Source organism: Centropristis striata, chromosome 19 (genome assembly GCF_030273125.1).
Source record: "Centropristis striata isolate RG_2023a ecotype Rhode Island chromosome 19, C.striata_1.0, whole genome shotgun sequence".
NCBI classification, from domain to species: Eukaryota; Metazoa; Chordata; class Actinopteri; order Perciformes; family Serranidae; genus Centropristis; species Centropristis striata.
This window is the reverse complement of record NC_081535.1, coordinates 18,465,711-18,492,907: the sequence shown is the minus strand read 5'-3', so window position 1 is coordinate 18,492,907 and position 27,197 is coordinate 18,465,711. Positions and strand designations below refer to the sequence as shown.

At 40.1% G+C, this 27,197-nt stretch overlaps 1 protein-coding gene across 1 annotated transcript in view; it reads right to left on the bottom strand.

Annotated features, from left to right (window-relative positions):
• Positions 1-26,946, bottom strand: part of ptpn13 (protein tyrosine phosphatase non-receptor type 13) — a 46,629-nt gene extending 19,683 nt beyond the window's left edge. The window contains exons 1-12 of the mRNA XM_059357945.1: positions 26,579-26,946; positions 20,697-20,816; positions 17,626-17,792; positions 16,425-16,490; positions 14,361-14,546; positions 14,013-14,100; positions 10,939-11,571; positions 5,260-5,352; positions 3,215-3,308; positions 2,264-2,480; positions 298-372; positions 7-178 (exon numbers count right to left, since the gene is read on the bottom strand). Of these exons, the coding sequence (XP_059213928.1) occupies positions 7-178; positions 298-372; positions 2,264-2,480; positions 3,215-3,308; positions 5,260-5,352; positions 10,939-11,571; positions 14,013-14,100; positions 14,361-14,546; positions 16,425-16,490; positions 17,626-17,792; positions 20,697-20,811 (1,906 nt within the window). The 5' untranslated portion in view covers positions 20,812-20,816; positions 26,579-26,946. The remainder of the gene's footprint in view (positions 1-6; positions 179-297; positions 373-2,263; positions 2,481-3,214; positions 3,309-5,259; positions 5,353-10,938; positions 11,572-14,012; positions 14,101-14,360; positions 14,547-16,424; positions 16,491-17,625; positions 17,793-20,696; positions 20,817-26,578) is intronic.
• Positions 26,947-27,197: the final 251 nt, after the last annotated feature.

Sequence of the window (27,197 nt, the reverse complement as noted above, 5' to 3'; positions counted from 1 at the left end):
CTCTACCTCTGAGGTATGCTAGGCCGAAGAGATGGTGCTCCACAAGCCCGATGTGGGCAACCACCATATCAAGGACGTCTTTACAAACTGCCTTGATGTCACAGCTCAGCTCCAGCTTTTGGCCACTCAGCAGCACCACACCAACTTTCCTCTGCACTTCCTCCACTTTACCACGTTTCTTGTGGGCAGAGAGAGAAAAGAACAAATAATGGATTACAATTAGGAAATAAAGCAAGTTTCTGTGGCACCACAGTGGATAGATTGGCTCAAAAATTGGCATTAAATTTGCATCCTCACCATTATTGAAGAGGGAACAGATAAGGCAACACAGGGCTCACTGGCCATCTTGACAAACTCAGGCCCGTGGAAGTTCTGCCATTGGTGTAAAGAAAAGAAGTGTCATAGTGAGAACACAGATTTCAAACCTTTACCCTCTTTCATATATCTTTTTCTATTATGACAACTGATTGTGTATAACCCTTGTGTATAACCCTTGTGCATCACTAGGGACATTTATGACCACGTTTTTATTTTTTATCATTTTGGTTTGTCAATGCATATAGCATACATTCTGACAATTGTGGAAGTTTAACCTCAGCTTCTTTAAGAAGTGTATATATATATATATATATATATATATATATATATATATATATATATATATATATATATATATATATATATATATATATGTATATATACATATATATATACATACATATACTACATACTATGTAAAGTGTAAAAAAATTATAATGTTAATATAGTTTTGTCCTCTAAGGACATCAGAGCAACTTCTTAAAGGGTTGAAATGTGATCTCTTGTTGTCAGCGATGACTAAATATACAAAAACATCCGTGATACACGTCACCAACTTCCGTTCCCACAAAAACACTCACAAGTTTAAACCTGTTTAAAAAGCTTTTGTGATCATGAAAATGACACAACAGCTCATGTGATGCCTTTTACTCTTGCACACACACTTCCTTGTTGCTTTTCTGCTGTATTCAGGTCTCACCTGAAGTGGAAGGGCAAGATTCCTTTGCTTCAGCTCAAAGGTTTGTGTTTTACCAACTGGAAACCCCCACAGCCAGAATTACATCAATTTAAATTCTACCATGAACAGCAAATATGTCTCGCTTTTGCAAGTACAATATAATCATCCAATAGGAATATAACTGATGTACAGTAACGTTATTTGAGGTTTACTGCCAGCATCAGCAGATTTGCTGCTGTGTTTAGGATTTGTGTGAACACATTTCATGATAGTAGGTGGGATGAATGAGACTGCTCCAAAAAAAGTCCACATGTACCACAATCACATATTTGCAATTATCGCAGGGAGGCTGACATTAATTATGTTTTCCAGTCAACAATTTGTATTTGAGGAACATCCAGTGAGCACAGCAACAGCCCAGCTGCCAATGAGCTCAAGTGAGTTAAAATTGTACATCCATCATCAAATATGGCAGCATAAACAAGCTTCAAGCGATGGGTAGTCAGAGCTTGGATGGTAGGGAGTTCCCCTTTCAGATTGTATTTTCAAATTAAGTCGTTTAACTACTTTCAGGAGTTGACTGTGTCATGTGTGTGTATTTATATTTGGTGTGCCTCTTTAGGGAAAAAGTATGTTTTTTAACCTAAATACAAGTATTCATTGTAAAGGAAACTTAGATCTAGATAACTGAAATTATCCTCAATATTGGCATAATACATAATAAACACAGATTATCATTTGAAGCATTTAATGTAGCTTGTTAAAGGGACAGTTCAGGTTATCAGAAGTGAGGTTGTATGAGGTACTTATCCATAGTCAGTGTTTTACCTACAGTAGGTGGCGGTCGGCAGCTAAATGTATTTTGGCCAGCTTAAAAAAAAAACAGGCCCATCTAAAAGTATACGCCACATGAAGAATATTTTCTCCACTTTACCTTGCTGTCAAATAGCCCTTTCCGAGAGGGCACAGATAGTGTTATCTATGCTCTCTGCTCTATGCTGCTTTGACAAAAACAGTAATTTTACCTCGCAAAACACAGACTTATTAGTCTACCACTGTCATGACTGGTATGTTTGTTTGAGTTTTTGTGTGACGTTAGTGAATCAGAATTAACCTTTAAATCACCAAAGTCACACATAACACAAATAATAAACTGATCGAGGCAGTGGTGGACCAATAAAGGTAATACACCTAGTATGGGTAAACACTTCATACTACCCAAATTAAAAAACAAACTATCCCTTTAAGGTGTTTAAAAGCAAGAACCTTGGGTTTGCGAAGCGGCACAGAAGACGTGTGAAGGGGGTCTCGAAGATCGAGCATTGAAGTGCGAGATGGGGCCAGGGGGTCATCTGTTGGGTAGAGGTTGGCCCTGGACAGCCTGTTGGCCAGGTGGGCCTGGAGCCGCTGCACCTCCTCCTCCTGCCTCTGGAGGAGCAGCTCTGCTCCAACAAGACCTTCATCAGCTGCCCCCTCATACAGCCTAAAGGTAGAAGAGAACAGTCTGATATTGCCAAAAAGCTGAATGGAAACAAGACGTAGGATGCCTTGTGAGATTTGTCTGACTTTCATTTTTTCTTTCTTTTCATAAAAAAAATTGTAAAAAGTAACAGCATGAGGGGGGCATGTTAGACAACATATTCACGCTCAAAAGACACAAAATACAAGCCAATATATCTTCCTTTAGTGTCTGGGGAAAACAAGCGCTCTGTGCAGTGGGACAGAGTGAAAACATGGTTTTTCTGCTAGCAGGCATAGCAACAGCAGGCACCAGCTCTCTGTAATGCCAGAGATTAAAGAGATAGAGATTGCTGAATGTGAATGTCACATTAGATGACCTCACTAGCGAAGCATGGGGCTGACCCTGCTGTGCCACACCAGCTGTGTGTGGCCCAGAGGACCAAACAGGACCGCTCCACCGGTGGCTTCCCTCTTCTGTTTAGCGAACGAGGAAGCAAACGTATACAAACACATTAGATTCAAGACATACACACTCCTGTGCAATGGAGAAAGTAGTGAAATGCACATTAATTTATTCTTGCTTCAGTTCCACTTCCTATAAAGTTCAAATGCAGTGATCCATAAGCTGAATTTGTAAAATAAAACTGGTTTGGAATGAAGATTCCCTGAAGATAAGAGGGGATAAACCATAAAATTGGTACCATGTTTGTTAAATTGCTGACTGTATATATAGGTGTGCGTTTGTTTGAGTGTTACCTGTGTCTGTTGTGACTCGTCAACGACAGGGCATCATGCTCAGAGGAAAGTGCCAGCTGGGAGCCATACCTCCTCGCCTCACTTGGTTTTTTAGCTGGAAGAGACGTGAGAATATTAGCTGTGTTCACACATAAGCACACACACACACTGGAGGACATTTTGTTTTCACATGTACACAATTAAACACACTCCTCCAGATGTAGGCTCCCACGCTGCAGTGCACATGTACCTGCATGAACATGTGGTTGAGGAGGTGGAGCAGTTCTAGAAATCAGGTCAAATCAGCACCACAAATCTCTGTTGGATCTCTGTTGTCTTGAGTTGAAATGTTAAATTAAATGCCTTCATTGCATTACAGCAACAGCATGTGTCAGACTGCACTGGAATATACTGAGTCATCTAGTACGTTAACAGCCTTTCCATGAACTCTTACTGGTTGTGACTTATTGTACTTTGCAGCCTTTCTTAATGGAACATTTCTAATTTATTTCAGCCATTTTCAAATAAAACTGGCACCGTTTCCACTAGTATGTTTAAACTCTGCACAGCTGTCTGAGCTCACTGTCAAACTTTTGTACAGAGGGGAAATCCGTATTGATAAATGGAGTATGGGTGTTAGGTCGTCCTGAACAAACTTGCTTTTCACCTTTGTCAGCGCTGACTCCCACTGCAATGACAATTGTAAGTAAATTCATCCTTATTATTCGCCATTATAAAAACAAAAGCAGAATCCAAAACCACATTGAATGTAAAACAGTATATATAAGTATAGGAGCCACTATATATTTTGTATTTGTTTTTCAACTGATGCCAATAGCTGATAATAACCTGCTTCTCATGGCCGATACAGATAATTTCACATTTTGGTATTTTATAAAGAAGTCAATAACCTGGAGTTTATGTACACTTGAAGATAGGCTTTTAAAGAATATTTTCTCTAAGATTTAAGCTGAAGTGCTTCGAAATAATCAGTCAAATGAGATATGTCAATGTATTAAACACTCAATGCCGACGAGCCACCATCACCTCCTGTATCGGAGTGTGTAGATCCTGTGCTTCTTAAGTCAACAAAAACAGTTTGGCTTTGTATAATTTGATAATTTTAGTATCTGAATAATATTGTAGGCTGATAATTATTGGCATTGATATATATGGTACATTCCTAATATTTTGTTATATAGAAATATGCCTATAGTTACCGTACATATAACAAGTATATTGTATCCTTAGCCTTACAACTACCTCATGACACTGTGTGTAAATCACTATGTTTATACAGTTTTGAATAACATGCAACATCTTTAAAACCAGTGACAAGTTGTACCACATTGAAATGGTAAAGTCAGTATTAACAGTAAATTGAGACATTCTGGATATCTGAGCTGATGAGTTTTGCTCAATAGCCAGCCTCAAGTTTCCCACTATTATGACATACACACACAATAACATTTTACAGACAGTGACGGTATGTTATCTTGTGCAATCCTACTCAGCTAAATCATGATCTAATCCCATTAGCAGCCCAGGTAAATGACTGCCAACAGATGACTTGGCAGTTACCTGGAAATAACATGAGAGAAATATGGTGCACTTCCCCATATTTCCCTGTAAGGTTTGGCAATAAGACATCAGGGAATCTGACTTCGAGTAGGACATACCACTGTCAGCGGAGACCGAGAGTAATTGATAACATTAGCCAGTGTTTTTCAATCCCAGGCTTTGCTGCCAAACTGTCATTTTTTTGTTAAATGATTCACTATCCATTCCTGGTGTAAAAATATCCAAGATTATATGGCTAAAAATGAAAACCAGAAGGGCTCAAGAAAGCACTGTTTGTGCCGTTGATGCTTTAGTGCGGCTACTTCTTTTCCCTGAGTAATTTAGTTCTTGTTGTTATTATGCAACATTTTTTATGGATGTTTGGCTATTCAAAAAAAATATATAGGATACTTTGATATTTCATTTTTATTTCTGCTGCATGAACGTAACCAAGAGGACTTATGTGTGTCCATGAAGAGAAAAACAACGCAGACAGAAGTATTTACCTTGTCTGTAGTCTGGATCAGAGGAGGTCACGGAGGGGCTTTCACTGGATGAACTGTAATCACTGTTGTACCTCTGGTGGGTGTGGACTGGATCTGAGGGAAGAGAAAGACCATCAGCCCATCTTTTAAACAGAATATAATGTGAACCATGCAGTAATATAAAAGCGAAACAATGAAATGGTTCAATCATGCACATGACACAACTTAAAAATGGTTATATTGATTTGTTTTCCATTTGTGAGGGATGTTAGAAAAGTTTGTATATGTTTCAATGTTTCAGGCGACACAGAAGTTGCAACACTTTTTATAAGACTTGGACAGCAGGTGAACCGACAAGCTACTGTGTGTTCTCTCTAAATCCTACATGACTGATGGCAACCTTAAACCAGTAGACTGAGTAACACAAGGCAGGCATTAGTCATGCTGTTGGTAAACACTCCTAATGAAAGACGCATGTGACTACAAGGAACAGCAGCTTCTGCACAAGTGTATGCAGGCATGCCTCCTGTCAGGTTTGAGAGTTTCGTGTTGAGGGCGTTATCTTTTGTCTCGCTTGACTGGATGAACCACAGCAAGTACAGACCAGCTCCACCACAATGATTTACTTTTCTCTGAGCAATGCTTTATAAACTCAATAATGAGCTGAAAATCAGAGATAAAGCAGAAACCTTTAACAACACTTCCTGAACCCTAATCCAACATGTCATGTGTTTCTCTGCCTAGCACACAGAACTTGAAAGTCCTGCTGTTCAGTATCAGCTACATAGCTTGAATGAATGGCATTCCCCTGCCATTGCTCAGACACTTTTAGTTCAGAAGAGTTTCACAGTAAATCTCTTTATAATGATGTCAATCAAACAGACACTTCATAAGCAAAATGCATCGTGGCCAAGCAGCAACTATTATCTATAACCTAGAAAGAAGCTCAAATGTAACAAAAAATAGTTTTCCATCTCCGGTGGAGAGTCATGAGAAAACATCTACATTATAAAAGGAACAGTTTCTTATTTATCAGTCAAACAGATCCACCTTCTTAGGGTCTTACAAATTTGCATAAACACCCACATTGATAAATACATGCACATATACCCACACACATGCGCAGTCAACTGTCATACACCGTCACAATATTGGGAGACCTACAGGGTGAAGTGGGGCAGAGATAATGCGGAGAAAATAACAACAACATCAAACCCATTACTGTCACAATATCAGCTCACCATCAACAACAGGATTTTCCAAAAGGGGCCAATTAAAAGCTTTTTATGCTCCCACCACAGCTTGGCAAGAAAAGTAAATGGAAACAAGATACACATCAGAGAATTTAAGTATTTTAAGCTCTACCTATTTTGTAAAAGTATATTAAAAGATCACAAAAGTGCAGCAGTGTTTTATTTAAGCAACATAGCAAATGCATTTACACCTACTAATCAATCTTCACTATAAATTTCTCAAATACTTGTCATATACAAGAAAGTATCTGGGGGTGATTTTATTTAAAATTATGCAAAAAAAAAAAAAAGAGGAAATATATTGCACTAAAAGAACATTAACCTCAATACAAGTTAAAGTGTCCTGGATCTGAACATCTGAACAAAACAACAGACAAACGTTAGTTGGAGCTCAATTTGTTGTAGACGTCTAAGGCGTTGTTTTATTCTGCAGTGGTTTTGGGTGTTCTTTTTTAATGCTGTAGTTTGTCCTTGTAAATAACACCGAAAACACAGCAAGGGTCGGTGAAGTGTGGTGAGCAGCCATGGAAAGCCAAAATAAAAGTTGGGGATAGTTTAACTTTTAGCGATGAATTGAACTGAAACACATGAACAGGCTGCAGAAAAATGTAATTATTGTGCACAAGTACGCAGCCTACACTATGAAATATAGTGCAGGGGGTTTAAATTGCATTACATTTTGTTGCACATTGAGAGCACAGAACCAAAAAACAGTGGGAAAAAAGTTATAAATGTTGTTTCAACCTGTGTGCAAATTTTTTGTTTCTGGTCAAGCCAAGTCTAATGTGGTAAGAGTCACAATTAACCTGAGGGGGAAGAGAAAGCCCAAATAAATCTTCATCACAACCAGAAAACATCTACGGTACCTCAACGCAATGAGGGGAAAGCAACAGGAAGAAGGTCACAGCTAATTAGAGAGATAAACAATGATATCTTGCAGATTATGTGAATGTTTCACTAAGTGTGCAGGCGGGCAGAATTGCTATTGTTTCATTCCCAGAAAATATAAATATATACTTCTTTTTTACCTTAAAATGAGTACAATTGGTAAGCAGCAAGCATGCGCGCACACACACACATAATTTCACAAAAAGACATTGAAAGAAAATAACAGAGGATCATTTTTAGTCACTGTCAGCATGTTTTAGTAGAAATTAAATACATGTCAGGTTTAACAAGCAATAGTTTAAGTTCAACTTCACTCTCTCAGCTCTATCATGTCTTTTTCTCTGTTAAGGGAGTGACATACAAAGAAAAACAGTCTGTTCACATTTTTAACTGTAAGAGTGTTATTTCCAGGGAACAAGTAATGCAACCTGCATTTATCTCTTAATTTCTCTCCTCCCTTCACCTTATCTCATCATTTCCTCTCCCACATCCCTGCTCCTCTCTCCCCTCCGCTTGATTCCTTGCAGAACCAACAGTTCTGCATGAGCTTTCTGTGAGTAAGCAAACAGCTTCTATAGGCTATGGCCTTTTGGGCAGTTCAAGCTGAGAAGAGACACAAACTCAGACTGTGAGGTTATTTAAAGTCTGGTGGTCCCAGAGAGAAAGAAGGAACTTCCTTTCAAGCATACCCTAAAATGAATAATAGCTTACAAAAACCCTCAAGTTTCCCCTGAAAAGTTAAAATGACTCAGAAGAAAAACACTTATGGAAATAAGTGTCTATTCATAAAATTTCTACACTACTCGTTAACCTTCGTAGTGCTTGTTTTAGACATTGTGCATAATATGAGGAGGAAATGAGTCAGGCAGTTAATTAAAAAATGGATCATAAATAATCCTAATGGTCAAGGTTTCTTTTTACAATAAACTACTATAATCTTTTACTGTTGCAACCAATGGAGTCAACGACCAAACTGTAATATAATTATGAATAGTTGGGGGTTTGGTTGCTTTCGTGAAGACCTCCCTTTCCCTTGAGGCAGTAGAGTTCTGTATTGTTCAAGCTGGACCCAACCCGGCCCAAAGCCACATGACTCGCTGCCAAGTGCCGGAAAAGTCCAATAATGTTTGGAATTCCCTCATCCGCTACGCATGACTCCAATTACAGCCTCTAGGTCAGCAAGGAAAGTTTCTACTGATTGAAGCACCTTGGCACCAACAAGGAGGGGGGCAGGAGGTAGCGGACGCGCTGGGGTGAGACATAGGGGACCAGGTATAAACATGCCCATGCACACACCGGCATGCACACACACAATGTTTAGTTATGTTGATGTAATACGTATTCAGTTCAACGTGATTTTGCAAAATGCACACACACACAGACGGCAGAGAACCAGTGTGTAACTGGGTGAAACCTGAGAGCACTGACCACTGCTGCGCCATCACTTTCCTGCAGAAAAGAACAGAAAAAAGTAAGAGAAAAGGGAAGAAAAGGAGGTCTCTGCCAAGTAACACATTCACGAGGCCCTGCAAATGGTCTGCGCTCAATTAGACCCCATTCATGCTATAGGGAAATAGCTCCGAGATGGAATACAAAAATATTTTGGATCTGTCTTCGAGGTCGAGCTTAGTCAGTTTTGATAGGCGTAAACATTCCTTTGCATCAGTAACTTGTCTAACATCAACCATAATTTCACATTAATCCGAAGCACAAAAAATACACAAAGATAATCCTATCAATTTTAACCAAGGAAGCACAAGCATACATATACAGTGTGATAAGGTGGGACAATAGACAAGGGCAATCCAGAATTCAAATGTCCTTGTTTTGACTGAAGCTCAGATCCTCTCTACACACGATCTGAACTAAAAAATGCCAAGTGCCTCTGATTACAATCAGCAAAAGGCAAAGAGGAGGGAAGCAAAGGAAGGCAGGACTTGCAGGGGATAAAAAGCCACAGCCGAGGAGAAGAATGCCGTCGGTTGGTGGCTCGGTCAGCATTAAAAATAGCTGCCAGAAAAGCAGTGAGGCTGGATTTTGGAGGGGGCTGGAGAGTGGGGAGTATGTGAAACCAGCAGGAGGAGGAAAGGGAAGAAGAGGTAAGAAGACAGCAGTTTATTATATGAAACCATTCATCCCTTGTGCCCTCCACTGTCCCCAGATGGCCAGGAGAGCAGGCCCTTATAGGCACTTGTGACTCTGCATAAAACCAGCCTGCCTATAAGAATTCAATAAGCTCCTGAGGGAAATGTAAAGCTCTTGGGGCTGACTGCTGAGGTGTTAAACAATTGTGTTGTGTGTGCTCAGTCTAAGCATGTGATTGTACAAAGATTGTTTTTTAAATCTGTAAATACCTTGCATGTATGTGTGCTTACAGTCATATGTTAGAGGGGGGAAAAAGAGAAAGAGTCTTGGCTATATAGCATTTGTGACAGTTAGCAGCAGGCTAGAATTAAGCGGGTCTGTAATTAGAATCAGCCATTTGGAAACCTCTGTACCAGTGACTCATACGTTCTGTCCAAACACTGCTGCACAGCCACCACCAACGATACTCCATTCGAGCCAGCACCCAGCTCCCATCCCACATGGTAGTTACAGATGGACACACAACCTGTAACTAGTCTGGGTGTCTGAATGCTCACGTCATCCCATCGCTGTCACATTTTCACTCAGATCAGCCCAGCTGATGGCTCCCTGCAGGCTTTTCACCCAAGCTGCGGTACCCCCTTTTATTGCCTGATAAATTCATTTTACCACCCAGTTTGTCATTTCCTATATATCTTAAAGACAAAGCTGGGACCTTGAAAGGCTGTATTTTACTGACTTTATTCATTGTCTCAGTAGCAGAGTAAAGCTGGGAACTTCAGTGAGGTTTTATGCCTTTAAAATTGTGTGCCACATCAAACATAATATTGATGTTGCATCATTAAATGTTGAAGTCTACTCACTGCATGTTCTGACCTGTCACCAGAATCCCATTGTCCTGATATAGTTATGGCCAGGTGAGTGCAATATGATGCAATGAGAAAAAACAAAAAGGCAGAGACACAGCACACATTTTCTGTCAGTTTATCCTGGAAGGCATTCCTAGATGCACTCTGTTGTATCCATGAAAATGACAGGAATATTTGTGTAAAGTATGAAAAAGAGAGCTTGATGCTTAAAACATGATTACTTTTTCACCTCTTCACACTTGGCCAGTCACAGCCTGAGGGGGGTGTAGCTGTCAGACTGCCGATTTTGAAAAGTTACAGAAATCGACAAAAAAGACCCACAAATTCAGCCATTGGTCTGAAGCCTTGCTACCATCCATCAAAAAAATGTGAAGAAAGCACATGGTGCTTTAAGAAGCAAGAGCCATGTAAGCAAAAGTATACAACAGTTTGATTTTTATACATGTAACATGAGCCATGCTTTTTAAATTTTAATGTATAAGGAATTTCAACATCATTAACACATAAGACCTTACAGTCAACTCGAGGAGTCAAATAAAAAACTTATGAGCACATTTAGCTCAGCTCCTCTTTACTGCACTTGTATGTTGAGAAAGTATACTCACCATCCACTGCTTGTCTTAGCACCTGAAGTTTCCTCTGTCTCTCCTTTATCCTGTCATAGGCACCAGTGAGGCCCGAGCCTACCGACAGGGCTGAGTGGTGATGAGGCTTCCTACTCTTCAGACCAGCAAACTCAGAGAAGTGAGAATCCCTCTCCCTGGATGCCCTCAAGGGCGATTTGCGCCTGCCTATGGATTGGGTACTTATGGCACTGCTGCCCCTCCGTGCATCCTCCAAAGCCCCAAAACGTAGAGCCTCTGGGTCAATGTAAGCCAAGTCCACAGAGGAAGCCCAGTTCTTTCTTGCCTGACTGGGGCCCAGGTCCCCACTGTGGAAGGGTAAAGACCTCCGGTCCAGTTCCACCGGCCGGCCCTTCTGCTGGGGGTGAAGGGGGTGCAGGTAAGGATAGGAGTGCTGGTGATGGAGTGAGGGCGGTCTGGGGTAGAATTCTGTGGGGGATTCGGAGTTGGGGTGATAGTCAGATGGGGCATACTGAAGGGCCGCCCCATCCTCCCCTTTCAACAGGTCCTGGATTGGCAGAGAGCCCATAGATCGACTGAGTCCCCGGTTCAGAGATGTCTGCTCCTGAGTCCTGGCTCTGTAGCGCTCCAGAACCCTGGGGGCGGCACTCCTCCCTGAGAACAGCAGAGAACCAACATATTATTGAACAATGAGCAGCAGTTCACACTACAAGCACTCAGAGCCTCAAAACACAAATAACACACAATCTTCATCTTGAATATCAGCACAGTAAAACTATGTAGGACTAGGGCTGCAAAATTAATGAAACTTTTTATCAAAATCACAATACGGACTAGTACAACATCCAAATTGCATCAAACCGTGTTTCGATAAAAATAAGAGCGATGCACAAATGACCATAGCAAAGAATGCAATATCAGCAAAAATCACAATTACATATTTTTCCAAATTGTGCAACAATATTAAGCAGGCATTCAAAAGAAAAAAAACTGATTGCAAACAGATATAATTTCTTATCTTTCATATTTTCAAAACAGACATTATGAGAGATAATCTTAATTGCACATCATTCCAAGTGGATCACATCATTATAATCAATACAGAAAGTGGTATTTATGATGAGAGGATGACCTAAAGCAGGATTAACAAGGATTTTGATTTAAATAAATACAGCACGCTTCATTATGCCTAAGTGCCTGTCCAACCTGGCATCCATTTCTGACAGCATCAGCATGACATGACAGCTAAACAAGCGCTGTCGGCTGTAAACTCCCTCTCCTTTGCTCTGATACCCTGGTTTGGCCTCAACAGAATGAGCACCTGCAGCAGGCCTCTCCCATACATTCTACTAAGAGATTAAACAACCAGCTAAAGTAAATGAATAACTCGAAAGGCATACAGTATGTCCCCAAATTGTCCAAGAGACGTAGGATATGATATTGTAAGTTATGATGGTGGTTAAATTAATGTGATACATGGCTAGAAAATGTGTGCCTAGTGCCTGATTATAGATACTTCCTTCCTTTTTAATCCTTAAATTGTTTCTAAATCTGCCCCATCTGAATTCCCCATCATCAGTTGTTGGATTGGATGCCATTTAATTAGCATAAGTAGCAGCAATAGTTTAAGTTTTACAGCCCCATGGGTGGAATTGCAGTGACCAGTAATGGCAAGCAAAACTAATTAATTTGTAAAGTAAACCAACAACAGCACAAGGAAAAGCAAATTAAGAAAAATAGCATTCTACTCTTGACCTTAAGGGATACCATCCATTTCCTGATATAGTTATATAGTGTTGTTCAGTAGATAAGTTCCCCCATTATTTAAAAACAAACAATAGAGCCTGGAGCATCACAATATCGAACAAGTTCTGGCACAGCCGTCTAACCCATCTATCACCGTGTCTTTCTTAAAACTGAATAACGAATGTTGCTTTCTTCAACTGCCCATAAATTCTGATTTTGCCTTTCCAAACAATTTGTCAGTGACAGCTCTCGTTTTAGAGAGAAAGAGATAAACAGAAGGCAAACATGTGCGTATGAGCAGGAGCAAAAACAAGAGGAAGAGATGCAAAAATGAGAGAGCAGGGGGAGATGATAAGTCCTGTAAAAACGCTGCATGTGGTGTTTTAATCTACAAAGCATATGCTCGGTCTTAACAGGGAAACAGATCAAAAGACAGACAGGCTGTCTTCCAGGAACTCATGGAAGCACACAAGGACTAGATTGAGCAAAAAATGAAAAAAAGAGAAAGATTTTCCTCAACAGAATGCCTTTTATTTCTCAAAGAAGTCAATTGTTGCCACAAGTTTTTCAGCGAATACTGGTGTTGTGTAGCCCTTGTGTGGACTACAGCAAGGAAGAAATGGCAACACAAAATATCTAAAATATAAAAAAATGACAATGACTGAGTTTCCTGAGAAGCAATTACAACTTGGAACTACTGGCATACAGGAGGTTAGAGAGCTGCTTCTTGGAAAGAGAGGCGCTTAAGAACTGAGTAATACTCTTTGCATGTACTTTCCCTAGGGCTGGCTGGTCCTCTACCAAGGAAACAAAGCACTGATACAAACAGCAGACCAGCAGCTTCACTGGTGACTCCAAAATATGCATCTGTAATCAATGCCATGCCGTGCTTACATAATCCGGACGACAGCCATATTTGTGCTGCGCTCTCCTTTCCATGGCCTGGAAAAATGCCGGAGTTCTCTTAGAAACCACTGGGAAGATTTGGTCATATTTTCCTGAATTAAATCCGATTCGAGGTTGCAGCGCGTTGTTCCTCGTCTACTTTCGCCTCTTTCCCACAAACTCAGAAAGTGAGGATGTAAGTTATGAATAGCTTGACAACGAGGGAAGGCATTTACATCTAATTCTCTCAGAATAAAAGTAAGTAAACAACTTCCCACATAAAAATATGAAGTGTTTTTGAAGACTAATAGAAACCAGTTATCATGAAGTGTTAGAAGCCAAGAAATTTGAATCACTGTGTAAATAAAGAACTATTTCTACACCACAGAGAAGTTTCTTTGACAACACAACAACTAAATACAGCTATGTGCTCAATGTGTGTGTGTCAACGCAGGTCATCTTACCTGAGGGCAAGCCCTTTCCCCTCAGCCTCTCCCGAATCTCCTTACTCCGCTCCGGAAGAGACTCTCTGTCAGTCAGCAGACCGTCCAGCTGAGAGAAAGATAGTGACGAGTGGAAGTAAGAGTGAAAGAAAAACAAAGAGCAGGGGGGGGGAGTCAGAGGGTCATTCCCTCTGAGTCATCCATCCTAAGAGACGATGTTCTATCAGCATGTGCCCCTTTATTGTTGCGTAATTCAGCAAACCTACTGAGCTTTAACAGAGCACATAATTGCCTTTTAAGTTTACAGTGTGGACTTTCTGGAAAATAGACAAGAATGTTGTATTTGACCCACATGGAAAAAATGCTTACCTGGGAAAGGCTGCCCAGTACCAACCGGACCAGTTTTCTGATATAGGAGAAGGGAGGGTCACAACTAGAGTTTCTAATGTGTTTGCTGCAGATGTCCAGCACCGTGCGCAAAGACATTCGACTCAATGTAACATCATCACACATGTTGAGAAGCAGGCTGTTTAGGTGTTCCCCCAGCTTCATAGGCTGCACAGCAAACAGAATGAACACAGTTAACATACAAACAGTGACAAGAGCAGAAGGTATTAAGCTCTTTTGGTATCTCTGAATCTGATATCTGTACTATCATGTTGACTTCCATTATGTTGAGAAAAGGAGGCAGAGCTAAGCCTTGGAAGCATGGCACAAAGCCATTAGCTTCTTTAGATATCCATCTACGACATGTTTTAGATTAAGCTAAGCCTCTATTTTCACTCAAAGTGATGTTAAATACTTAAATACTGCCGAATATGTAAAAGCGTGGTAAAGCAAGAGTTTGTGTTTGATGTCATGCTAAACTGAATCACTATCTCCAAGATATTTCTCTGATTTCTCTGAACTGTCAGATTTCTCTACCACCATGCTCCATTGGCCTCATTTATAGGTTATATTGAATACAAACATGTAAATACAAAGAATGTAATTAGATTAAATGTTTTCCTTGCACATTATGTAAAGAAAGCTCTCGGAACTGAGGTGGCACTGTAAGTAAAAATAAACAGTGGGTGTGAGGTTATCTATGCAGCAATGTGTCTACTTCATGTCTTTTATGACACTTTATAGCCATGCATCACAAAAATGTATTTAAACCTTTGTTTGTTACAAACTTTACAGCTGCCATGAGCAATACTATAAGCCCCCCCTTCACGGATGTGGCCTGAGCCTTTCAGTGAAGCGAAGTAGACGCTAAGCTGCTTGACTACGAGTCATGCTGTCTCGCCTATACATGGTACCTTCTCACGAATGTGAACACTTTGTGTTTACACCTGGCTGCCTCTTGCTGAGATATGAACGTATTGTGAGCCAAAACATCTCCAAAGATCTTGGCAGCTACAAATACATTCCACAGTGCATAAAAGCTTGTATCTTTTCTTACCCAGATGTGATATTCAGACACAAATCTCATTCTAAAAAGGTAGATTCCCCTCACAAATACAATGTCTGCTTTCAGTGTGATCATGAGGCATGATTCAAATGTGTTCCTCCTTTAAATGACTAGTACCAAAAAGTATTAAAAGTTGTTCCTTCAAGGACACTGTCCACCTCCTCATTGTGTCAACATGACTGGAAATGTTTTGCTGTATTTCCATTGCATGGTATGGCACAGCTCTACTTAGCTCGACGTGCTGTTTCTTCTTGGTTTTTGTTTCAGCAAAAGTTGTGGATAGTACATGGTGCATTTTAAAATAAAACATCAGACAAGGTTTTAAGCAAGCTAAAACAATTCTAGAAGGGGGAGTTTAAACACTGCAGATCACTGATTGATATCAGAGCGAATCGTCAGTAGTGCAACACGGGACATCTGCACAAATTTTCTTTTCTAATAACCAATCTACCATCAACAGCAACAGCAATACTTCAAATCACTTCACACACATTTTAAAATGGAAGCCTGCAAAACTACACTGTACAATTGACCGTGTTCAGACGTTCCTGTGTTCGTTTGCAGCAGAATGATGACTATTCAGCAAGTGTTGTGTTGACTATGATGTCTCACAGCATTGCAACCGCCTGCACTAGGTTACTATCCACAGTGGAAAATGAAGTACAGATAAGGACCTTGTACCAAAAGTGAACTGAGTTGAGTCTAACCGTATCATGCAGTGGAAATTATGTATATGCAGTCACTAACATGATACTGTTAAACCTTGACAAAAATGTACTTTGGGTGTGGCTGTTCCAGTGAACTCTATATTCTTGCCAAGTGTGCTAGTTAAACAGCTGACACTCGCATATTCACTCAAATCTCACAAGCATCAGTCTCACCACTTTATTATCACTTAATACCAATATGATGGTTCAGCACTGTTTGAGATATTATAACCCCTATTCATTCATAATGAAGAATCTTTGTTAAGGATTTACCTGACTTTGGGGGATCTCATAGTCCGCTCCCCAGAACAGGGTCATCCCCAGAGAGTACATGTGCATCTGTGAAAAACATATCACATAACCAGCATTTATTAGTGACCACATAGAAAGTTTAGGTTACAGAAGTTTTGTTTTATTCAGATAAACTACGCACTGAACCTTATTAAAAGATCAAAAGTCTGCCCTGTGTGAAAGAAAGAGAGGCACCCAGGCTAGAGCTGGGGTGTAATAAAAGTTGAATTCAGTCTTATTTGAATCGGAAAAAGACAGGGGCTTTAAACCTAAATCCAAAAACATATTTCCATTTTCCTCTCCTTATTACTCTGCACTTATTGCTTGGGAGAGAAATCACTTCCCCTGAATGTTGGGCTTGGTAGAGGAAAGAATAATTCAGGGATTGCCAAAGAATGCAACATAGCCTTCAAGGTCTTTCAGGAACAGAGCTTGAGCGCAAAACTTAAAGACACACTCACTCTCAAAAAATGTGGAAATTTAAAAGCCATCCATTAAAGGCAACAACACCACACCGAATGCTGAAAAAGTGAGAGGAAAATCGTGGCACTCACAGCTGACGTATGTTTACCCACAGTCTCTGATAATGACAGAAACAGATTAGATTTTCTACACTGAAATAGCTCAGCTGGGGAGACGAGACCAGGGCTGGAAAACTGACTCAGCACAAAACTGTGTTGAGGTCTGTGGGGCCATGCCAGAGACGGGAATCCAGTCATGCAAGATTTTAGTTTTCTTACCAGAGGGGCAGAGTCGGAGAGAGGAGGCGTGGTTCTGTGCATATATAAAAGAAGTCTAGCATTGCAGGAAATAATATGGTTGCGTAGACTTCAGTTCTGAATGTTGAAATCGCACAACATACTCAGAACTGCAAACAATGAATAGGTATCTCTTGTGGCATTGTGTTAATGAAGCCACTATGAACTTATTCAACACCTGTTATAAGCAACAATTAAAGCAACACCACCACCCCAAATATTGAAAAATAAAGTAATAAATAAATCAGGGCCTGTTAAATTTCCAGTGCTTTTAATGATGTAGTACACTACAAGTTACCATCAGGGTTTTGCTGAAAACAGAGAGTTGAGCTCTAACTCAAGGTGCTAAATCTCACACCAGTGAAGCGTTAGAAGACGTAGACTAAACCATTTATGGGTAAAATGGGTTATGTAAAGGTTTATACCTTCTCTATATCTGAGATGTTGGTCAAGGAGACTCCTTCCAGGACCTCTGGAGCAGTGAAGGCTCTTAGGTCCTGCTGGGTGACATACTCATTTGTGAATGAGATGTTGCCCGAAGGCATGAGCAGGAGAGACCAGGGAGAGATGATGAAGCCCATGGCTGCAGGGTCTGGAGAGGGAAATAGACAATTCAACCACTGGAGATATGATCAGGAATAAAAACAAGAAAACAAACACTTCAATGATTTAAATTCCCAGCCGTTGTCACACAGTGCACATACACAGTGTTAAAGTGAAGTACTGTGTTTTCAAGCTCAATACTAGCATCAGATTTTGTCAAAGCATTTATAGCCTGAATGCAGCATCTGTAGACATATCCAACCACAGTGGATGTTTCTCGCTAAAGCTTCAGCGTTTATGGAAACTCAAGAAGATTGAAGTAAACAAAAACACATGTTGCTTTCTTAGCCTGCAAGAAAATAACTGTTGAGGCATAGAAGCAGAAAGGAATGGCTACACAGCGTAATTCTCTTTTCCTACAAAGCCACAGCCAGCGCTATGGTTGGGGAACGTTTTAAAAATATACAAAGGAATGTTTGAGCAGCGCTGCAAAATTCTTTTCTTCGACTGATCCGAGAAGAGCAGTGAGACGAACAGAGGAACTGGATTTGAGGCACCAAATATCTGCTTTCAAAAGCTGGAATTTACTAAGTAAATATAAGTTTCCTGTTTAAAACTTGTGTGACCATACATTAGAAGATCTTACTCAAGAGGAGACTGGGTTACGATGTATCCCACACAAAACTCTTGCTCTGAATAAGCAATAAAAAAGATGAGCAGAAGTGCATGACTCAGCCTGAGCAAATGTGTTCCTTGATGGATAACAAACTAATCAACACCTTCAATGAACTGCAGATACAAGCAGAAACCATATCTGATGGAAAACTGAATGTTCAACCAAACAAAGAAAAAAACATGACTCGTTCATGCACCATTTAATTCTCTACTCTCTTCAAAAGGACAGCAAATCATACCAGTTCTTTATCCTTCAACAATGCAGTCTGTCAATCAGTCTGATAAGCTACAATCTGAGCTATAAACTCATGGAATAACTCTGAACTATTATATAAAGAGGCTGCTCTCTAACAGTAGATGCTTACAAACTGTGCAGTGTACCATGAATTCAATCAATGCCACAGCAAACATGCCATTACAGCAACAGGCTGGCAGACATAGAGCAGTAGATGGCCTCGGCAGAGTACCAAACACAGGAGCAGATAGAGAGACAAACAGCAAAAACAGCACTTCATTTTGGAAACTCATTTGTAGTGATTTAAAATATATTACGGACAAAATATGCGGAGCAATTCCTCCAATAAATCAGAAATATTCACACACTGCTTGTTCAAACAAATCATTCTTATACAAACAAAGAAACTAACCACTACTGTTTAGATACAAGAAAAAAGTGTGCTGGTGGTTTAGTGTTTGACAATGTCCAAAACGTGTCTGAAAAGGTAAAGGTTGGGTTAAGTCAATAGTACATTTGCATCCTTTATGCATTAGGAAACCTAGCAATCACTTTCCCCGCACCACGGACAAAATACATCTAAAGTATGAAATTTACTGCGTTTCATCTGCTTCAGTAAAACAGATTTTTCTTGTTTTTATGCTTTTGAAGGATAAAGTAACAAAACTCCACTTCTCCATTACTTTTCATAGCTGAACAGGAAATCTAACAAATTATCTAAATATAATTGGCTACTGTTATTTATCCACTCTTGTGGTAAACACACTTCTTTACATAGCTCAGTGACTCTATAATAGCTGGTTCCAACATCTGCTCTTGAAATTTTAGCTTCACTCAGCAGTCTAAAACTGTACACATGATAGGCCACAATTCACTCAGTATAGCTACACAACTACACTCTGAAGGAAAAAGAAAAAAGTGTTCACTATCACAGTAACTGCAGCACAATATCATGTGAAGATTAAAGTAAAATTATCTAAAAACTCAAAGTATCCAGCCTTGCATTTTGTTCTTAATATGTTCAGAATTTTATCTCAGAAGCCTCGATAACTGAAGAGCATTTATACAAAAAATCTTTTGCTGTGAATGTGACCTCAGCATAGAAGGCATATTTACAGGCCACATTGATGAGAGGGAATTCCCAAAGCATGCCAAGATTGTCTGCATTGAAACCAGTCAGCAAAACTGGAAGTTAAGGTCAAGTTGGTTACTGCTTCATGGAAATTCACAGGCCAGTGGTGAGCAGTTTAGATGACACAGCCAAAAAAAATGTACAAAATTACAGCCAAAACAATCAGGTGCAATTGGAGTTTCGTATGAGACCAGGCACCACCCAAGCTTTGTGACAACAAAGAGGGCACTGCTGTGCCACTGCCTGCTGACTCACATCCTGTCCAGTGTCTCCAGAGTTAAAACCTCACTTAGTCATCCGCTGCTGAAGTTTACTTTAGTTGCAAAGACGGACTTATCTCCCATTGGCTTCAAGGGCAATCATGGACACTTACAGGCACATATGACTCACACAAGTGATAATAAAACGAAATGTTCAAACTACTGTACTAGTGATGCAGAAGTGCACTGATTCAATGTTGTGATTTCACTGACAGCAGCCACAAAGTTTAGAGTCCAAGAGTGACTAAATCAATCTATAATTTAAGAAGAACAAAATATAGCCACTATGAAAACAATCATCTTGTTTTTTCTATTTGTTTTGAGTTGCTTCTTTTGGTTTCTACATTAATGTATAATGGATTGGTTAGGGTAGTTAAAGGACTGCAGCAAAAAAAAACAATACTAAATCATTTCAGAGGGAGAAAGACAGTGAGTGATCCCATCAGTTTATCAGCACAAAATGGCACCTGCAATTCATGGGATCTGGACACCAGAAGATTTTCATTCAGCCCTTTCATTAAAAAAAAAAGTAGTGTGGACAGATTTAGAGAGTTTGTGGTATGTAAGATTAAGATAAATAAGAGTGAGCTCTTTTTTGTGTGTACCGCCAGTAACTTGGAGAAAATGCCTTGATTCCACATGTTCACATACCTTTGTGAAAGAGTTCTTGGAGGCTCTCAGCACTCTGGCTGAGCACTGCCCAGACCTCCTCCTCCTGGAGAGGACCTCCTCGAACCTCGAGGGCTTCTGCCAGAGACACATGCATCTTCCCTGTGCAGGCAGAGAAAGAGAACAGCTGATTTATACCACAAAATGAACACACATGAATACAGAATTAAGGGCACATGCTTTCTTTATGATAGGAGCCCCTTGTGCAAGGGCAAATCAGGCCAGTACATCTACACATTACAACTCGTGTGCTAATCAGAAAAATATATACCTCAGACTTTTAATCTTCAATTTCCGAGGCAAATCTTGAATTTTGATTACCGTGCCAAAATGTTCTGTTCGAATGAACAACTGAAAATAAACATGGATTTTAATTCAGTTGAGAATTATAATCCTAACACAAGTCTAATCCTGTAAAATCCACACCCTACTTGTTCTGACTGGCCTGACAGTCTAAGATGAAAGCCAATAAGCCCACATTGCCATATCACTACAAGAACTCTGAGCATTAACGCACTTAACATCCGCATTTTTCTCTCTCTCGTGGCCCTGGGCAAACTCCCACATCATCTAAACGTAAATCGTCTTATCATTGTCTGCAACTAAGGACGTACTGTAGTGCAAGCACATGATGCGCACATGCACACATAGACACATACCCTGCTTTACTTACTTCCATTCAACAAAGTAGCAATTTATTACTTAGAGCCTCTACAAGCTTCTAAGAGTTAAGACAGCAGCTTCCAACTGAAGTAGACACTAATCTAGAAAAAGAAAACACAACTTTTTTAGTGTGGTCTTAAAGCTGCTTGCTGCTCTACAAATGAGTAATAACTTATGTTTCCTGATAACATGTCATAAGTCATAAAACTATAACTGGGTCAAGCTCAAGCTAGGTACTTTATATTGTCTTGTGGACGGCAGTAATAAAAAAAACTTCAACGATGGAATTTATGCAAATATAATATTATGACAGTATCTAGCTACAGTGCTTCCCATGAATATAGATTGCACATATGTCACAACACACTTGGCCTACGGGTGAAACTTTGAACTCATGTAACCCACAGCTGGCTGTCTTATATGATTTCATTTGAAAAGGATTTCCATAAGTTCTAAAATGAAGTCACAAAGGTAAGACATCCGTTTTTAGGTTTTGGTGGCTTTTATCAGCTGTAACTGTCTACAAACCAAACAAGTGTTTCAAATTAAGTGGGGATTTGTGGTTTAAAATGCCATAAACCAGCCGTAAGTCGTTAGAATGAAAAATGACACATGCTGGGTTCATCTTTTATCTATCACTGTTTCTCTCTAAACCCCAGTTACTGGGCTGCAGCGTCAGTGAGTTTTAATCTTCAGAATCCAGCCCATGGCATGATGCAAATGTGAGCAGAACAGGAAGCTCCAGTTTTGACAGACTACTTCTTACTGAGCAGTAACTATTAGCAGAAACTACCTGCCATGCATCCACACACATACAATACTTGTAGGTGTTAATGTGTGTGGTGGGGGGGTGACTGTAAAATATATCTAATAGAGCAGATAAAAAGAATTGCAGCAAAGGTGGCTGTAGCTGCATCAGACAATCTGTATTATAAGTGATCCGTGTTCATTTCAAGGTGTAAAAATGGGGTGAAACTCATCATTTGACAGCCCACACATACCTTCGTTTTGATTACACTTGGTACTTCAACCAAAACTGGTGCATTCGGACCAAGTCAAACATAATTTCACAATAGTAGAGCACAAGGAACGTCTCCAACCAAAACAAGTCTGCTATTTCACAATACTCTGCAAAGCAGGTGGGTATAAAAAATTAAAAGGTTAGGACACCTGCTTTCAAGATCGAAAGGTTGTATCTGTTACATGCTCACACAATATGTGCAGTGAAATGCATGTTGGCATACTCAAGGCTGTGTTAAAAAAAAAAAAAGACTACAGGTGCCCAATAAAGGATAATAATTTTGGGAAACTAAAAAGGAAATATAAAGAATTAGAAATACATCTGTTTTACAAGCAATGAAATATGGATTTAAAGAGAATATTGATCTGGTTTGTAGGTGGGTGTCACAATTTTCCTAGTATATAAAAATGGGAAACTTCTGTATTCTGTATAAGTTCTGCAGATGTGTATGACAATGCAAAAGTTTAACAGAGGACAACGTGCTAGACAAGACTGAGGAGAAGTATATTGCAGTCGTGATTAACTGTACCAACCCAGACTGCCAGATTTGATTTTGCTAACAAACAAAAGTCAACGAAATTTTTTCTCACTTCTGAAATGATCTTCCTCAAGGATCATACATGATAATACTGTAGTATATCATAATGCAACCTACTGTCAGTGATAGCCTTTTTATTTTTCCTCTACTTTTCCTCCTGCCCAATGATCTAGCCCTCAATGACTCAAAACATAGTGTGCATCTTCTAAATTTCCCAATACTAAGCCATAAAATATGACACTGACAGACAGTCATGGTACAAAACTGTTTTTAGCCAAAAAGCTTGTGAAACTCGAGGATACCTTGTACGAAAACAAATCCATATTTTAAATTTTGACAGATTTTCTAACATTTTTAACTTTGCAGTCTTCTTCTGCCCACAAATTCGAGCAAACCCACACTAAACACAGCACAGAGTATATTTGGACTTGCTAGGACAGCTTTGGAAAGCTTTTACTCAGGACATTATAAATCAAACACAAAAACATAGAATATGAAAACACATGACATGAGGCATAATTCATATGCAAGTTCAACCAAGCATAATTCATGCCTGAGTACATGAAAATGAATGTCATCAACGTTCATTTCCGATAACCCCCACACATTCATCCAACTTTTTTTTCCAAAGGTAAAGCCAAAACACAAAGCTAGGGGTTTAACAATATGGCAATCTATACTGATTGTTGATTCAATAATCCAATATTATTGATAAAAGTGTAAATATTGCTATATCACTATCTTTATAATCATGGGGCAACTGGACCCGCTTGCAAAAGCATATTCAGACAATAGGTATGGGGAAAAAAAGATGGGGAAAAAAAGCAGATATATTCCAGGAACCATAACTGTCAGTATTAAACTTTGTGCCAATTATGTTCGACAGACAGAATGACAGGCAAACATTGCTATCCCTAGAGCCAAATTGCTAGCTAGGCTGAAGAGTAAAAAAGTTGACTCAATATTTTTTGTTTTTTAAAGAAGCAATACACAAATGTTGTTGTGTATCTGGCATTATGAGTTGAGCATTTTGTTGAGCAAGTTGAGCATTTCACTCATCCATAAACTTTTAACATAAACTGGGTCAGCTGCCTCATTAGTGTTGGGCTTTATTTTTGGAAAGCAATATGTGAAAGAACATCCTTTCTATTAATCGTAGTTTGGAGAAGAGAGTTAATGAGTAAGCATGTCACAGGCCTAAATGTTTATGCAGGAATGCAGGTTAACCATTCTAGTCAATGGGAGGCGTGAAGTCTGAGGCGAAGTGGGTTACTACCCATCTTGCTCATTACCCATGAGAATGGGGAGAGCGGGTGCTGTGAAGACTGATTGTTTTGCGGCCCTTGTTATTTCAACAGAGACCTACAGTGGAATGTTTTTTATCCGCAGCGAGGCTGCTGCGCAGGCCAGCTCCTCTCGCATTGGACTATGGTCCTGCTCATTATTGAGGGGGCTTAGGAGGCAGCGGCCCAAAACAGTGAGAGCAGACAGCCTTCACCACTTCAGCGCCTCATTCTCTTCTTCTTTTTCAAACAGTGGGGATGTTTGTTCCCAGGTATTCCCACACTATAGCTTGAAAGAAAAAAAAATCTAAACAAGGCTTATTCTGCTGCTGCTAAGTGTTTGAAAGTCTTGGCCACAGTCACAAGGATTTTAAAGAAAAATAATCCTGGAAACGTGATAGTGCTCTTTACTCTGCACTTAGGTAGAGCTTTCCTTTCCTCCCACCTTCCTGTCTGTGACACAGCTACAACCCATGAAATGGATTTGAAAACAATCCCCTGAAAAAATTGCACTTCAGCTGTACCGTAAGGGTACAAATCATTTCAGTTTCTGATGCTTTCCTTCACTGCTCATCCCTTGATATTTGCCAGGAACAAAACATGTATGTCTTTCTCTTTTAAGCTGTACTTTGATCCTAAAGCTTTTAAAAACGGGAGCAGATTCCCTTTCGAGGCAATCACCCATAAAAACACTAGATTCCACTTCTATTTCCAAAAGCATAACTCGTAACATAAGATATGAGAAGGAATTTGTTCATATCCTCCAAACATCAGAACTGTGGTCTCAGCTGGCAAACACATTTGGAACAGAAGCCGATGAGAAGAGGTCCTCTTCGCCAACACTGAGGTGAAAATCTTCCTGAAGTCATCCATGCCAGGAAAATTCAACAACAAACTCTGAGTGAACCTCTATTCCCAGAATCATACTGTATTATGCAGCCTGCAAGCACACGATTCAAATTCAAAACACACACAATGTCTAGGAAGGCCTGGATCAGAATATCTTTTGAAAACAACATGACTGATGATGTAAGGACTGATGTGTTCAGAAGGTATATTGCAAACTAAAACCAGACTTTACAGTATTAGACTGATATACTGAAAACATATAAATAACCTTCTCCTTTATCGTGAATCAATGTGTGACGTATTCTTCCTTACTGCAAGTAGAGGGGTTGTGAATGACCTCACAGCTGTTTCCTACTAAAATGTCTTTAGTAGTGAGAACAAAATAGACAGTGACTCACATAAATAAAAGGGGGAACCCGATGGTTGGTTTTCATTAATCGTAACCCTCTTACAGTTCAGTCAATTAGCCAACATGCTTTACCAGATTATTTTACAATGAGCTGAACACTGGGTTGTTGACAGACACTGGCAATTACATTACACTGAACCTGCTAACTTCCAGCTATGGAGGACTCATTTCCCGAACCAATAAGCCACCCTGGCTGTTGGTGTTTTGTTTTTCAAGCTCAACCAGGGTCAGGACCAGCCAGAAAGAAAGCCATGACTATTCCATGATTATCAGCCCAGCTCTGGACCAACGGCCCTCATTTCTCATTTTGGTCTCGACCTCATCCGCTCCATTTCTGTTAATCACAGGGTTGCTATGAGTACCGTGACATGCAGAGCATGGTTTTGCAAAACCTCACTCCACACCCCCCCTCTTCCCAACACACACAAACCCAACCCACTGCCTATTTTCCCCATTTTTTCCTATGATGATGCTCACACCACCTCCATCATAACCACTTTAGATGAGAATGCTCATCTTACTCAATCACACAGACTCCCCACTTTTCCTTTTATGCATATTCAAAACCCTCGTGACCTTTGACTTTGAGCTAACTTTACTACTTTTCTATGGTAATGAAGGGGGAGGGGGTACAAAATGCCTTCCTACAACCCCCATAAAACCTTCAGCCTGTGCTGACACATAATGCCTCTAAAAGGCTTTGTTAAGCTCAGACAAAAATGTTGGCCATTTTCCTCAAAAATGCACAAATAGTGCTGGTGGTGGTTAGCTAGCCAGACACCCTGTTATTTCTGTAGTGGCGTCTCCTCCCTGCCAAACTTAAAATACAGTTACTGGTGTGGGCAAAGATGCCCCACGTCAGTAGGAGCATTATTGTTGAGACGTTAACACACCATATGACGATACTGTAATGTCGAGACATGATTAACAACAAACAGCACATTAAAGTAGCCAGCTAACCGCATTGTCAGCGGGTGTTTTTAACGTTAGATAAAAGACTGATCGACGTTTGAGACAGTTTTCCCGGGGACGGGCGGTCAGTGTCAACATTTACGCTAAAGTTAGCTAACTTTTTCCACATTCACTTTGCTTAAAACTTACCAGTCGAGAAGAGTTACAAAATCACTTGAAATGTAAAAGCTCCGACGAGGCTATGAGAGCGCACACAAGCGGGACCAGAGGCCATCCCATCCACAAAGCAACATGTTGGAGAGTAGTTGACTAAGCAGCAGCAGCAGCAGCAGCGAGGCAGGCGAGCAACAGGTCTCCACCACGCATTTAGCTTTAAACACAAATCCACTACACTGGCACGAATTGTTATCTGACTGGCGGCAAAACAACAAATTTCTCCTTCGGGAATCGCTCAGAAGTCGTGTTGGATGGCCACAACACAGCATTGAACTCCCATCAAGCGCAGCCGAGTCACCATTACTGCCGAGGAGCGGAATAACCCCTCCTTTAGCCCAGCTAGCGTGGGCTGACTGGGAGTAACTAGACACCTTACTATGGCTGTCCATTGGCTCTCTGTCATTTAACTGTCTCTATAGTAACACACACAACTGGGAGGGAAGCAGGGGTCTCAAACTCAAATTGCCTGAGAGCCGCTGGAGGCAGTATCAAAATGACCAAAAAGACACAAAATTACAAACAAAAAAAAAAGACACAAAATGACCAAAAAAGAAATAAAATGACTGAAAAAGACACAAAATGACGGGGAAAA